The sequence below is a fragment of the Tribolium castaneum genome, chromosome 5 (assembly GCF_031307605.1).
Source record: "Tribolium castaneum strain GA2 chromosome 5, icTriCast1.1, whole genome shotgun sequence".
Classification (NCBI taxonomy): Eukaryota; Metazoa; Arthropoda; class Insecta; order Coleoptera; family Tenebrionidae; genus Tribolium; species Tribolium castaneum.
In genome coordinates this window covers 1,054,173-1,070,372 of record NC_087398.1, presented here as the reverse complement: position 1 = coordinate 1,070,372, position 16,200 = coordinate 1,054,173, and the positions used below count along the sequence as shown (strand labels likewise).

The 16,200-nt window shown below is 39.1% G+C and overlaps 2 protein-coding genes across 15 annotated transcripts in view; one reads left to right on the top strand and one right to left on the bottom strand.

The window, feature by feature from the left end:
• mtd (mustard) overlaps positions 1–16,200 on the bottom strand; it is a 45,014-nt gene that overhangs the window by 8,509 nt on the left and 20,305 nt on the right. For 3 of the 14 annotated variants that reach the window (XM_015980236.2, XM_015980237.2, XM_015980238.2), the window contains 3 exons: positions 3,923–3,982; positions 3,702–3,802; positions 189–262 (listed from right to left, as the gene is read on the bottom strand). In XM_015980236.2, the coding sequence (XP_015835722.1) occupies positions 189–262; positions 3,702–3,802; positions 3,923–3,982 (235 nt within the window). Of the gene's footprint in view, positions 1–188; positions 263–345; positions 519–3,701; positions 3,803–3,922; positions 3,983–7,406; positions 7,890–16,200 lie in introns of those variants that run through there. The other 11 variants (XM_015980235.2, XM_015980240.2, XM_015980232.2 and 8 more) reach the window with 10 other exon arrangements.
• Positions 11,767–13,627, top strand: LOC135266290 (uncharacterized). The gene is made up of 2 exons (XM_064356733.1): positions 11,767–12,159; positions 12,676–13,627. Exons 1-2 carry the CDS (start codon positions 11,802–11,804, stop codon positions 13,593–13,595), a joined length of 1,278 nt encoding a protein of 425 aa, XP_064212803.1. The 5' UTR covers positions 11,767–11,801; the 3' UTR covers positions 13,596–13,627.

Sequence of the window (16,200 nt, the reverse complement as noted above, 5' to 3'; positions counted from 1 at the left end):
CAAATATTTTCATTTTCTGCCGTTTTGATAAGGGTTTAAAAACAACAACTTGATGATACTCAACTGTCCCGGACTTGACCGGAAAACTTAAGTCAATAGATAGCAATCGCCCACACACAGGTGATTGATTCATTTCCCACTCAATCACACTCGTGTTATTTTCACCATATTACTGGAAAAATACTTACCGTATAAGTGGTGGTATTTTCCGGCGGTCCAGTCTTTTTCTTCTCAGCCAAACTATTACTGGAGCCGTCTAAATCTGCAAATAGAAATAGAAGAATTGTTTAGTCGATCAAGGCCATATGAATGTGTTAAAATAGTTTGTTTGCAGTGTCTGATAACCTTTGCAATCGACGAAATAGACGACAACGTAATCGTGCTCGTCGTCGATCTTATTTATAAAAACTCCGGACGAATCGTAATAATCGTCGACGAAATTCATTACTGCTGAAGCCGCCGATCAGTTGCCACATGACGACTGAGAACCACCATTTTTCTAGATAACAAAAACAACAATGTCCTTGACGCTTCAACGCACATACGTCGCGCTTTCAGCAGGATTGCGTTTCTCCTGCACGTCCTGCAACCGCATCGAGTCGAGAATTATTGGTTGCAGCGCGCGATCGGTCTTTCACTTTTTCCTGCTGCATTATTAAATTGGCAACCACTGTTGGTAGCATTTAAAAATAAAATTATTCTTTGCCAACAACAAGACAATGCGTCAGAAATCATTTCGTTGCTAAAAAAGGTATTCAAACAGTAATGAAGATTTATGATTATGATCGGAACATAGATTTAATGCAAATGCCTTTAAAAGCAGTAAATAGCACTAACCTTGCAACACACATCCACTCTTCCATATTAGGAAGTTGCCAGTTGTTACAATTACAGCTGGTACATAATTTGGTACAGAGAAATAATTAGCCGGATTATGCAACGGTTTTAATGGTCGCAATTACGATGGACAATAATTTATTTAAAAGATTAAACTCGAGACGAGATGTATGGAGTTGCTTACTTCCTCTATTACGTAAACACATTACCACGTCTTCACTTCGTACATTAGTACTTTAATACTTACGCTAAAACTTTAATTTGTCCAAGTTTATTAAGGTCAACGTCAGGTTGCATCAAAAGCATGAATAATATATTAGCATTCTTTTATCCATTTATTTCATTTTGTAAGAATATATTTACTTAAGGAATTCGTAAAAAATGATTGTTCTTAATAACGGTGCGGTATGTTGTTACATCATCCACATGTAGGAAATTTTCCTTTCTTCAAATCGATAATTTAAGAAATAATTTCCGGTACGGAAGTATCGCATATGGTGTTTATTTATTTACTCGCACTTACATAATAACGTATCAATTTAAAAAACAGATTCGTACGCCGATGAAAGTCAAATGAGATTTATTCAAAACACCCTTGTGTAACTAAATCAATGCCAAAACAAATTATTACACCTTTCTACCAGTTTAATAATTAAATCTAACGATTTGACATTTATGGGAATATTAGTTTAGGTCGTCACGATTTCAAACGTACACAAATGTTCTAATTAAATTAGCGATTTATTATATGAGAACGTAACAAAATAGAAAGTAAATTTATTAAATTCGAGCACCGAAACGGTCGCCCTTTTAAAGCTTAATTAACTAATTAAACAATGAGATTTCCGGTGACGGTATTATTCGAAAAATCACATAAAACAACCGGTTGATACAATAAAAGATCATTTTCGTACGTTATTCCGCAATTAAGAATTTTATTTGGATTTTAAAACGTGGTTGTGACGAGTTTTTCCTTAAAAACACACATCGATAAATTCTTTTTAATTGACACTAATGCGTTTGAATCGTACATGAAAAATCCACGTCAGAACATTCAATCCAGCGATATTATTTTTACAAAAACTGAACAAACAAATTAAAAAAATATTTCCCATCCAACGAAAGATATTTCAAAAATAAGCGAATATGTTATGATTAATCAAGGGAAAACGCTTTACGCAGCCGGGGTGTAGGCGGTATTTGTCGTAAGAGAAATAAATAACGCACGCGGGCACTGTTGAAAAATTAATTTTAAATTTTGCGATTACGCGAATGTTATATTGCACGTGGTCCGGAATTTTAACACGCTGTAATGAAGCTAAACATGAAAGTTCCATTGGGTAATTTAGCTCGGGCGTTTGCCTCCAAAGACTTGTCCCTAATTCATTTTTAAACGTTGTACTAAAATTATGATGTTTTGTTGGTTGCCTACAACACGTTTTTATTACACCTACCAATAATTACCATAAAATTAATCAACATTTGAAATTAAAAATTCGGTAATTATGTAATCGCAATAAATCACGTTTGAAATGAATGACACACGAATAGGCACATTTATCGATCAATTAGGATAACGGTAAATCACGGCTACAAGGTCACCGTTCGGTATTTTTTTTTTATAAATAATAACTGTGGCCAGATTTATTTATAAATTCGTTCCGATCCTCATTAATCTAAGTTATTTTTCTAGGGCGCTGATTGAATGCTTCGGAAAACAACCTTCAAATGATTTTTAGGGGCCAATGACAATAATTATCGCTGGAAACCTCCAGATAAAAATTATAAATCACGAAATTCCGCGTTCGATTACTTTTATGTGGTCTCATCCTTCCGTAAGACCTCCGTTTTTTGCGATTAAAAATTTGTGGATTTCTTCAATGAGAGGCGACTCACCTGTGTAAAAATAATCCCCGGTGGGTGACTCTCGTGACTCACATTCAGCTGTTGTTTTTGGTCTCTTTTAATGTCAGCAGTACGTAATAAATCAAAAATTACGAAAAAGGCAATTCAATAACCGGATTAGCGAGTAATAAATTTACAACTTCCCTCTCAGGCCGAAAAGCGAAAGTTTTTTTTCCCTCCTCAATTTAATTACTTGACCTTTTCCGAAGAACAAGGGTAAAAAGTTGGGAAAACTCGCGCCTTAATGAAACTCAAGTGACATATTCCCACGAAGCTTTTGTAATTTTAAAAGTTGTTCTTTTCGAGACGACGGCGAAAAATATATCGGTCTTGTTTGTAAACCGAGACAGGGGAATGGAACAACAACATTTACATAAGGAGCAATGTTCTAATGGCGTAGTAATGGCATTTTAAAAATGGAAACCGGCAATAGGATACGCGCCCCACCTTTGAGAGGCCTTGACTACATCTCTTTTACCAAAACAAACTCAATTTTTGTTATTAATTGAGGAGAAAAATAAACTCCTTGGCAGTCGTCGGTCGGTACACGCCCAGGACAAAGTCAAGGACGAAACAAGTAGCCCACGCGATTTCATTAGACATCCTGCGACAAACAGAACGGTACCGATGCTCACCGGAGCGTTCGACGAAAATAATACCACGCTTTCACCTCCAACGGTTAAATTACCCGCAATTAGAACCCTCGGAGGAGTTTGCAAATTCCTTCCTTCACCTATTCACTGAATAAAAATCATGGCCTGCATTCACTCAAATTCACACTAGAAGTTTTACAAATTGCAATAGCACATGAAACTTTTTTTTATTTTTAATTACATCGTTGAAATTGTATTTGCTTGTAGCGGTACTTTCCCGGCAGATAAATCACGGCCTATAGTTTGAAAGAAGTGTGAAACTGTCAGGGCCAACGAGGGCAATAAAAGTACACCAAGTGAACTTACCTCTGTCGAGGTTCTTGTCCAGTTGGCTGTCCACCTTGGCTCTGAGGGCGTCAAGGTCGAAGGGAGACGAAATCCCGTGGTCCACACTCCGACTTTTGCTCCTGAAACCGTTGAAATTTCACTAGAAATTTTGACAAAAGCAGCGGTGACATTTTCAATTTCCGCATTCGAATCGAATGCTTTTTATACAATAAAATCTATGAAATGTGAAAAATACATACCGCATCCATGGCACATTCTCTTTGGCGACTCTTCCTCCATCCTGGGAGGCCCTACGTGACCTGATCAAGCAAAACGAAAATAAAAATCATGCAAACTAAAAGTAAAACACGCCGAAATGTTCCGGAAATTAAGCTGACAATTCGGTTATAATTATCACCGTCTGCTGGATCCCGGAGTATTCCGGGTAGAAGCTAATTGCGCAAAAAATTCGACATAAATTACTGGGGCTTTTCGTTATGTTCCGGGTCGCGGATTAGCGCTGACCTTACCGGAATCTCTTGGTTTTTTTTTGAGTTTTTTTCATCATCGCACCTAAAAAGTTTAAAAACCGCAATTACGTCTGTTCCGGTGTAATCAGCGCATTGAGGTGCAAGGTCGTTTCAGTTTAGTGCTCGATTAATTGATGGAAATTAGCGGTTGCATGTGGGCTAAATTAATATTTATCTAGAGTGGCAAAACGAGAAAATTTATGCCAATGAAGAGCGATGGAAATCCATCCGGTGCAAGCTTTGGCGTTGTGACCTTTAGAGGTTAAATAAATGATATTTAATTACGAAAAATTTCTATTTTATAAGTTAAACACCCCCGAGTTGTTTCGTGTTCAGGTCCAGAAATAGCAAGTGCGTACCGACCTTGACGGTCGCTTAAATTTTTTAAACTTGTTAAGTCGTTATCTTTAATTCATCCAATATTTTTAATTTGCGCACGAACGTTTTCAATTAATTTGTTGACAAGAAACAAACCGAGAAACGTACCTTCATGAAAAGTATACAGATTTCGAAATTTTTAATTGATCTGTTTCTTAAACGTGTTCCAAGTTATTCCAAGAATGTCGCATGTGCTAGTTTTTAGTCAAAACCTTGACAACTTTTTTCTAAATCAATAATTTCATCTCAGGTTAGTCCAAGTACATCCGAACAAAAATTCGCAAACAAAACAAAAAAGACTTGATCCGAATAAATAATCACGCTTTTTATCCGCTTTCAAAGATTTCCATTATTAATGTCAGATTTTCAACTTTGTGGTGGGATAAGTATTTATTTGTTCAGTCACAACAATGAAATCATTAATTCTTATATCCGAATACCTATCTGCATAATAATAAACTAAATAATACGACGCCTTCATGTTATTTACAACAATCACTATCACCAATTAAAATATTGAAACGATAATAAACATAAACAAATGTCAAATGAGAACCAAACCGGAGATTTAATTAAAGTTTAATGCCCTGGCGGAGTTTTTATCATTTTTTAATTCGCTTATAAAAAATTTAAAATTTGGGAGATAATTCAGTTCCGGAATATCTCTTTGTTTCAAAACAAAAAAACTCATTTCTGGCAGTTTCTTTCAGTTTCATTTGCGAATCCCACCGTTAATGGTCTTATAAATCATAAAGTCACACCAGATTTCAATTCACATTTTACTACAATTAATTAATGAAATTTTTCAACATTTGAGTGCTTTTAAAAGCTCGAGACAATTAAATCCCTTTGTAACGTAACAAGCACGTGCATAACAAAACAAGTAGCTTCAATTACATCACAAATAGTCATTTTGTGAATTATGAAGAGCAAAATTTATTTAAAACTGGCAATTTTTTGACGGATGTTTACACAATTCCAGTCAATCATTCCCAATTAAGCCAATTTATTTATTTTGCTTTTATTATGTTTATAGGTGGGAAAAGTTTTGGCAGCTGGCCGTACAATAAAATCGTGTAGAATCGTTTTCAAATATTTATCGTTTGAAACGATTGGAAACTTTGAAATTCGTAATTTTCCCAAGACCAGATTTATCATCGGCCATTTTTCACTCTCTGTACGTTTCAACAATAAAAAACAAAGTAGCTATTTATAAAACCGTTGTCCAAATATAGACATAAATCTCGTCATATTTATGGCCGAGATAACCTGAAACAATACGTCGAGAGTGAAAACAAGGCTCTGCCTATATAACGCCAATGTTTTTTGCAGTTTACATATCCAATTACTAAACACAGTAGATCTATCAATAATTATCTGTTTGTTTTGTTGTGCCTTGGCCTTAACACATGCTATATAAAACCACATGTTCACAAAGCCGGCAAATTGCTTGTCACTAACCGAATGATTGGTCGACGAAATCCGCGAATAGAAATTTAGTCCAGATGCACAGCGATTTGGTGTCAAGATAAAAAAAACGAACAAATGAAAGTAATCTTTTCAATCTGAAGAAAAAGTCTCAGGTTATCAACACCGCCACGATAAAGCGGTCATCGTAAACATTGCAATTATTATTATTTTAGCAAAGTTGTGATTTATTAAGTGGCGATAAGATAAAGTTGTTATGTGGCGAACGTTTCCAGTAAATAAGATGCGATTAATTAACAGTTGTTTTCTATCAATCATCGAAAATAAGCTAATTGAACCGATCAACAATGCAGCGCAACGCGGAGCCAGACATATTAGACACACTTTAAATCCAAACCAAAAAAAAATCTGCCAGTAGAAGTGAATTTTTCTTTATAGGAGCCTAGTACCAATCAAATTGTTTGCAACAAAAAATTCTGTTAATTTAAAAGGGACTAATTCCACAACTATTTTTTAAAGGAAAAGGTGAAATCTGTTGCAACTTTTGAATCCAAAAAACCGAAGAATAAGGCAATGAGCTACGTCTTCTGATTAATTTACTTTTTATCTACACATGACGGACGGGACAAAAAAATCTTATGTGTGCAAATAACTCTAAAAAATTCACTCAGGCAGGTTTTAATCATTAAAGACTTTTAATAACAATATTAAAATTAGACAGTAGAAATTAAAAATTCTTGGTTTTGTTTAACAATGTAAGAAATAAGAACAACATTTTATGTTTGCGATACCGGACGGGACAAAAATAAAGTAATATTATTAATCAATTTACTGATTTTCATTTTCTAAACGACCAAAAACTAGAAAAATACTCTTCAAAAAAGATTCAACAGTTGTCATACGTCAGTAATTTATATTATGTATTATAAGGCCCATTACGTAAACTTTAAAATCTAATGAATTATTTTAATTGATGATTTATCCTTTTTCAAAAACTTAACATTACCAAAATCATTTTGAAATTTCGGCGTCAGGTGGCATTTTTCCTGGAATATCTGAAATTTAGCTTTTTCCAGAGAGTTTTTTAATTAAAAAATTATATTTTTTTTTATTTTTTTATTTATTATTTATTTTATTTCAACGAGACAGAAACTGCATTTCCCAAATTGTCCAAAAATTCTACAGTGGTAGATTTTTCGTAAGAAATGTTTTTTGCACTCCCGGCTGCAGCTTAATTGCGCCTCGTTTGTCTGCTTAATCAAACCCGAATCAAACAATAGTTGAAAATGGGCGCGGTAAATTGAAAGTAGTATCTTTTTTCACTTGGCTTGTCTGGGCGTGCTAGTGAACAATTTCCGTCGAATTCGTCCTTAACGTGGGTGTACACCAGGGCCGAACGGATCAATACCTTGGCCACTGTTGTCCCCCGAAGATATTCCACCAGGAAGGCCTCTTCTGCCTGGCTTCAGGCGGCGATCCTGGCTCTACGACTCCCTTCCGCCTTTTTCTTTCGAATTTGATCGCGTGCCACGATTTCCTTCTGCTCTTCTTGTCCACGATCTCGGTCACCTCCTCCTCGATCGTGTCCCATTTGGACTCCTCGATCCAGGGGTCCTTCTCGTGGACCACCTGCAGTACTTCCGGGTTCATCATCTCCCGTTTACATCCCTCTGGACTAGCTGGTGCAAAAAGTGGGACTTTCTTTTACACGGTTGCTTGAACGCAACTCTCTCTCACTGCACAGAGGATGCAACACTGAAACGCGCTCCACTTTATCAAAGACACGACGAACTCAACTCTTGGATACGCCACGGTGCACTAACCTGCTGGTACCGACTGCTGGCTGCTATCGTTTCGCTAGCTCCAGCCGATACTTTCACGCGACTCCCCAACACTCGCAATGTGGATAAACAACGAGGATTATTTTTAAACACCGTAAATAACTAATAAATGTGGGCTTTTGCGGCGGATTCCTACCAGAATTATCGCATCCTTTTCAAGGACGAACGCCGCAGGAGTTTCTAGGGCGCGCTCTGCCCTTCAATCTGAAGGTACTGTGATGATCGCGGTATTTAAAATTTTATTTTATTAACCAGCGCAAAATATTCGGAGTCAGTTTAAACGTTTAGTTCTTTGACAATATTAATTCAACTTCAATTCAAAAGTTGCAACAAATTTTAATTTAACTTATTTATTCCTTTGTTAGCATTAAAATGTTTAGAAAATTATCGTTCCCACGAAACTTTCCAAGAACTGTTAAAAACGTTATAAATCGCCAAATTGGGTGGTCGAAAGGCCATGTGTTTTAACAAGTGGATATGCAAAGATATGGGGGTTGGCGACGGCCTGGCTCTGCACCACAGTCGCCCAGCTAATCCAATGATTTTCTCACAAAAGCATAATTAATTTACTTTCGTTTAAAATAGCCAAAATTTATTGATAAACCTAAAATTAAATCCAAAATTTTGTTTAGAAATTAACTAGTCACGTTTCAAAAAGAAAGGAATTTATGAGCCAATTTAAGGCACGTTGATGATCAGTAAACAACTCGAGAAAGAATCAAAATTTCATCTTATTCAAAAATTCCCGTAACGTTTCGTACCAAAAAGTTGAGTCTTTATGCAGTGTACTCCAGTCATCAAATAAAATTGAATAATTTATTTTATTCGGCGTAATTGTTAACAAATTGTTGCAAAACTTCAAGAACGAATTGGTCGATTGAAATTCATGTCTGTTAACTAGATTAGTATAGCCAAAACGACGTTGGTCAAGTGCCGCTTGAATAGGGGGTGTTGACAAATTCGTTACAGAACAGAGCTTTTTAAAAGAATATCAAATTACAAGCACACATGTGCATTCCTTATAAGAAATTGCAGCGAAATTAACGTTTTCTTTGTTAAATCAACATCAGATCACGAAACCAGTAGTTTAGAAAAACACGCGAAATTTTTCTGAACATTTTGATGTAAAATTTAACCCTAATATTTAAGGCGCAGCCGTCGAAATTCGGATGTATAAATCATTCTATTTAATTAAATTATTGTAAGCAAAAAAATTGCATGACACGATTGCTGCCCGTTACTAACATAATCCTAAGAGGAAAGTAGACAGGAAAATCCCTAAGGAAATTGGAGAAAAACGCGGAAATGTTAAAATAGTACCGGTGTAGTACTGGGGGCGACATCTAACAACGGGTAGTACGACCAAAATTACAGTTTCCTCACGGGGTTCTTCCTTATATTTTCTGTGTTATTTAAACAAACAAAATTTGTTGTTACACAAAATTCATTTCATTGTGTTCCCAAAAACAACTTCAGACCTGACAACAACCAATTTTGGAGTTTAATTTCTCTTTCAGGATATTTGGGGAAATTCCATAGCGTTCTTGTATTGTATTCAGTTCAGATCGACGATTACCAAATTTAATGTTTAATTATAATGAAATTGTTAATCGGAAAACACCCCAGCTGTTAATTAATAATAATATTTAGAAAGTTAAACAAGGTTTGATCAAATGCCAAGACATCATAAGAGTCAGATTTGCAAAATTTCGCATATGTGGAAACTACTTAACAAGGGTAGTGGGGTAAGCGAGTTAGTGTAGCTTACGCAAGATGAGCCCTTGACTTTAGGGGGGATTCGATTTTTGACGGTCTTTCGAGGTAGTCGATTGTCGTGTTGCCCTTTAAATTTTTATAAATTTAAAAACATCTTCGTTTACCTTTTAGTGCGTCTAAATTGTACTAAGTGCATTTAAGCGTAATTTTAAATTAAATTAATTTAAATTCTTGAATTAAGTGATAGCGTTAGTGATTAGTGAGTAAGTTAAAAACGAGACAAGTTTAGTGTTCGTTCGATTAGGTAGTGCTGCGAACTACAACACCTGGGAAGCAGCTAACCCCCTGCGTTAGGAGGATTAAAATTTCTAGGTAGGCCCTCAAAAGGATTAATTAATTTTTTATTCATTTAATATTATAATATTAAATCATTTAAGTCATTTCGAAATAGTGATCATTATCATTCATTTCATAAATTCTCTCGTAACCACCAAGTTATTAAGCATCGGAAATGCCGAAAAGACCAGTAATTATTTAAATTCTTGTGCTTCGTACTACGTCAGCTATATAAATTTTAAATAAATCATTTTCAACTTAAAATAACTCGCAACAAACAATTTCATATTTTTCAATTCAACCATCCCACCTTTAAATTACAATATTAAAAGTTCTTTATATTCTTTGCTTCTAACTTCTAAATCTGTTACGACAAATTTGAGTGAAACGGCATCAAACAAATATTCAACTACAACAAAAGTCTAAATCCAAAACCCACGGTGCTATTCAAACTGTTGTACACAGATAATTTAAGGTTGCATACACCAAAATATTACGAAATAGAAGGATTTGTTGCTAGTTAAGGATAGGTTTAGAGTAGAACGATTTCTCTTCCGCAACGCGTTAGGCGATAAAGCAAAAGAGTGTTTCTCTTTTGCGTCCAGATCAGAAATTACAGGCTCGTGAGTTGGCCATCTTCATGGGAAGAGTCGTAGTCCCCGGGGACGCTCTTCCCCAACTTTAACAAGGTCTAAGACGCGGTGGCAGGTCGTAGTTTCCGCCCGTTGTACTTAGAATGGACGTTGTAATTCCCGTCCCAACGGCAAGTACTTCCACGTACTTGCAGGCTACTACGGACGATCGAGCAGACATAATCATCCGTGATTATCTGTAATAAACTGATATCGCGACATGGCAAAGTTCTGCACAAGTCTTTGTCAAAGCTCGTGGACGGAAAACTTTAGAGAGAAATTACTTCTACATTTATTCAGATTGATTTGTAAAAGCTTGTATGTCCGGGTTTTATTCGTAATTCATTCTAGGTGTTGATCACCTGACTTTTACCGGAGACGGAATTTCGGCACTAGGGCGCAAAATTCAATGCGATGCACGTATCAAAGATTCCGCGAGCATGTTATAATCCGCCTTTGGTACAAGTAATTTAGAAACGCGTTGTCAATTGCCTGGATCCTATGAGTTCGAGCAATATCATCTGAAACGTAGGTTAATTTATTTGGACATTATCGAATTAAATTAATTCATGTTAAATATTAACGTCATATCATATCAATAAAACTTTTTCGTATCACTCAGCAACTTCGAAACTATTTACTTGGAATTTCAAACGAATTGTGGTTACGACTCTGAGATATGTTTTGACGACATTACTATACAAAAACAAATAACAATTGGCCAAATTTGATCAAACTTTCATAACCATTGATTATTGTAATCCATCCAACGGAATATTCATTATTCTTGTAATAAATAACTTTGGAGGAAACTTGTGGTTTAAATTTCTTCTCCCATGCGTTTTGACACTACTTTGAATCCGGACTTGCGTTACGGATAAATCCGGAACCCTTTCTGATAAGAATTAAGATCAAATTACGATATCATTATAAGAGTGACTTCGTACATCAAAACAACACAACGTAGGTAAGTGAAATGATCATGTAGCGTATCAATTAACTAGACGAGCCAAACCATTCCAAAAAAAGAAAACAAAAGTAAAATTCAAGATTAATTAAATAAATCAATTAAAATAAGTTGTAAATCATTTAAACATCGATCAACCATCATCAATCACAGTCTCACTACATTTTTTTGGTGCCGTGACCAGGATTCAAAGTCATAAAGTGTCATTTCCGAGGGGAAAATTGCCGTAAATAAGATACTGCTGTGTTATTAAAATTTCTAGGACTCCAATTTATTTGATCGTTCGATACCCGAGATTGAAGGTTGTCGACATGGAAAACAACAGGAACACCGGAAACGCCGGAGCCCCACCGCAAGAAATGCCGACGTGGTTCGTTCGTTGGTTAAACTCCCAACAACCAAGGAATGTGCCAAACTTCGCGGCGCCATCGACGTCGACAGCGGTTCAAAGACCGCAAGCCATCCTTCAGGTACGTCCAAGTACCAGCGCCGCCGCTGATGTCGATGGTTGGCAAGTCACTCCACTACCTAGCGACGGGACGACTTCGCCAGAACCCGACCCGGAAATTCCGGTAGCTCCGGAACCAGCCCCTCTTGCGAGCCCTCTTGTGCAAGAGCCGGGAAGTTCGACCACATCAGCGACTTCGGGAGCAGTGATGGCCTCACCACCTATGCCAATCACAACAGACAATGTGGCCGCAATTTCCGGCTCTTGCACAAGAGGGCTCGCAAGAGGGGCTGGTTCCGGAGCTACCGGAATTTCCGGGTCGGGTTCTGGCGAAGTCGTCCCGTCGCTAGGTAGTGGAGTGACTTGCCAACCATCGACATCAGCGGCGGCGCTGGTACTTGGACGTACCTGAAGGATGGCTTGCGGTCTTTGAACCGCTGTCGACGTCGATGGCGCCGCGAAGTTTGGCACATTCCTTGGTTGTTGGGAGTTTAACCAACGAACGAACCACGTCGGCATTTCTTGCGGTGGGGCTCCGGCGTTTCCGGTGTTCCTGTTGTTTTCCATGTCGACAACCTTCAATCTCGGGTATCGAACGATCAAATAAATTGGAGTCCTAGAAATTTTAATAACACAGCAGTATCTTATTTACGGCAATTTTCCCCTCGGAAATGACACTTTATGACTTTGAATCCTGGTCACGGCACCAATAAAAAGAGCAGTGATGGCCTCACCACCTATGCCAATCACAACAGACAATGTGGCCGCAATTTCCGGAGTACTCCGGAGCTTGCTGGATCGCCCACTTCCAGCTCCTGAACGACCATCTTTCGAAGGCCTGAAAAGGCAAAATCCGGTGAAATTCTTACGAGCCATTGAAGAATATGGACGTTTTTTCGGGCTCGACTCGCAGCGTCTTTTGGGAGTCGCCATGGATTGCTTGAAAGGCAATGCCAAACATTGGACGGGAATATTCCAGAAGAAGTGGCGTGGTTACGAGGACTTTCGACGGGACTTTCTCCGGACCTACTGGTCGGCCAAGCGTCAACGGGACATCAGATTTCAAATCGCTACAGGCCGCTATGACGAAACCAGGGGCACGATGCTGTCGCATTTTGCTTATTACGTCGACATGGCGAACATGTTAACAACACCTTTATCGGAGGAAGTGTTGCTGGATGAATTACTGCGTCACTTCCCCGAAAGAATACAGTCGTTGTGGGTATTAGAGAAAATCTGTACCACCACGGATGCCGCCGAATTCCTGGCAGCTCAAGAAATTCCGGGACAAAATCCGGGAGAGAAAACCAACATCGCTCCCAGGGAACGACCCCGCGCAACAGACCACCAGCGGCGTAACGAGCCAAAGCGCCCGCGGCCAAACATTGACCGCCACGAAGTAACTCGTCCTGCGGCTCCTGCAAATCGTGGAAATGGTTTCCCAAAACGCTCAAGTGACGAACAACAATGGCGCAACAACCAACCCAGCACCAGCAACAACCGTTGGCACAATAACAACGGAAACAACAGCAACAATCACTGGCGCAAAAACAACCCCAACGACAACCGCAACAACACAAGTTCGAGAGCGCAGGGTGAAACATCACGAAACTCCAAGAATTCGGGAAACGGGGGCGGAGTACAGGACGGGGCCTAAAGTACTCCGGCCAGCAGCACGGCCCACAAAGCGACAGCAGGAACCAACAATTGAGGACGGGAGAGAAACGTAAACGTTCAACTTCGTCACAGTCAACAGAAGGGGAAAACGATGCTCGACCGCGAGCATCCCAGGTTAAGTTAAATGTTTTTTCTATAATTAAATCCGCTGCCGCAGATAACAACAACATACAAAGGGTCGTGCCGGAGATTAAGATCCAAATCTCTCAACAACAATCAGTCACCGCGCTTTTGGACACCGGAAGTGAAGTCAGCTGTATTTCCGAAGAAGTTTGGTCCAAGTTGATCGAGACCGGAAACAAACCGCCCACATTACCGGTTACCTCAATCCATCTTCGTGGAGCCATCGGCCAGCGAAGTTGCCAGGTTGTTATTCAGTGTTACCTGGAAATCAAAATCGACGAACATCTCTACCCCGTCGTGGCGCTTGTCGTTAAAAATTTAATCAAGCCAACCATTTTGGGAGCAGACTGGCTAAATGAACAACGCGCGGTCATCGATTTCGATAACAACGAAATCCTTTTGAGAAACGGGGAGAAGCACCACAGTTTTCCGTTTAGAAAAACCACGGAGATACCACCGGAACCGGAGGATTATGTGGAAGATCTTGTTGGTCACATCGAAGTCAATCATTCGGCGCCGATCACGACTTGTAACAAAAAGCAACACTTAGAGTCACCCAGTGCCCTACAAGCCAAGGTGGACCCATTAAAAATTCCTGAGGCCGAGAAACGGAAATTAATACACCTGCTGCAAGAGTACAGATGTATCTTTAGTTCGCGTCCAGGGCTAACACACAAATACACTCACGAAATAAAACTACACGACAAGACTCCCTTCTTGAAACGACCGTACCCAGTACCTTTTGCTCTACGTCCTGCCGTCGACGCCACAATTCAGGAAATGTTAGACTTGGGGGTAATAAAACGTGAGGCGTCACCTTACGCAAGTCCCATGACGGTAGTGAAAAAGAAAGATGGAACGGTGAGAATTTGCCTCGACGCCCGAATGATCAATTCCAAAATGATCGCCGATTGTGAGTCACCACCCGCTGCTGACGAATTATTACGTCGATTTCACGGAATTCGCTACATGTCCACCATTGATTTGAGATCGTCGTACTGGCAAATCCCACTTTCGCCAGAAAGCAGACAGTACACCGCCTTTCTGTACAACGGTCGCAGTTACACATACCAAGTCCTACCTTTCGGGTTAAAAACTGCTGTGGGTTCATTCAGTCGTGCAATGGACGTAGTGTTAGGAACAGAAGTTCGCGAATTCGTCGTGAATTATATCGACGATTTGTTAGTGGCTTCCGAAACGCTAAACGAACATTTAGAACATCTCCGACAAGTTTTCGAAAAATTGAAGCAAGCTAGAATGACGATAAATCTCGAAAAATCCAATTTCATACAAAAGGAAGTGAAATTTCTGGGGCACATTCTCACAATCAACGGTATCAAAGCCGACCCGGAAAAAATCAGCGCCATCCGAAATTTTCCGGTTCCCCAGAAAACTAAACACGTTCGAGCCTTCCTGGGACTTTGTAATTTTTATCGAAAATTTTGTGCTCGATACAGTGCAGCCACACAAGACTTAAACAAACTACTTCGAAAGGGTGAAAAATGGAGATGGGGACGAAATGAACAAGAAGCTTTCGATCGTGTGAAAGATCTGTTCCTCGAAGCTGTGTTGTTACGTTACCCCGACCTGAATAAAATATTCTACGTCCAAACTGACAGTTCTGGTTACGGATTGGGGGCGGAATTGTATCAAATTCAGGAAGACGGTTCGCGAGGTGTGATCGCTTTTGCAAGTCGCTCTTTGAAAGGACCCGAACTCAACTACACGACTACAGAAAAGGAATTACTCGGCGTCATTTTTGCCTTACACAAATTTCGAATCTACATCCAAGTCACAAAAATCATCATCCGAACCGACCACCAAGCTTTGAAATTTCTGAGCCGTTGTCGTTTGCTCAGTGAACGCCTAACTCGATGGACTTTGATACTAGGACAGTACGACTACGAAATCGAGTTGGTAAAAGGAAAGGATAATGTAATTGCCGACATCCTGTCACGATACCCGTCCGACGGTGAAGCCAGTTATGAATATCCACGTGAACAACCAATAGTTGCAATGTTTGAAGTCAACAACACACCTGAAATTCTCCAACTGATGTCCGATCTCAAACAACACCAATCAGATGATCCTGTTTTGAGTCAAATAATTGCCAACAAACAATCCGGTGCAGCTGCTCCAGATGCGAGAACTCAACGGGTTTGGTCCCAATATAATTTCACAAATAATGTGTTAGTTCACAGATCTCAAAATTCAAACGACGTTTGCCTGGCCATACCTGAGAGTTTGGTAATTAAGCTCGTGGATTACCATCACCAACTCCTGGGCCATTTCGGGGCAACCAAAGTGTACAATTCCATGAAGCGCGAGTACTACTGGCCGAACATGTATCGTACAATTAAGAAACGTCTACGAAGTTGTGACCTTTGTCAGAAGACAAAAAGTTCCAACCGTCCACATCAGGGTCCATTAACGCCAATCCTTTACGACCACATTGGAGACCT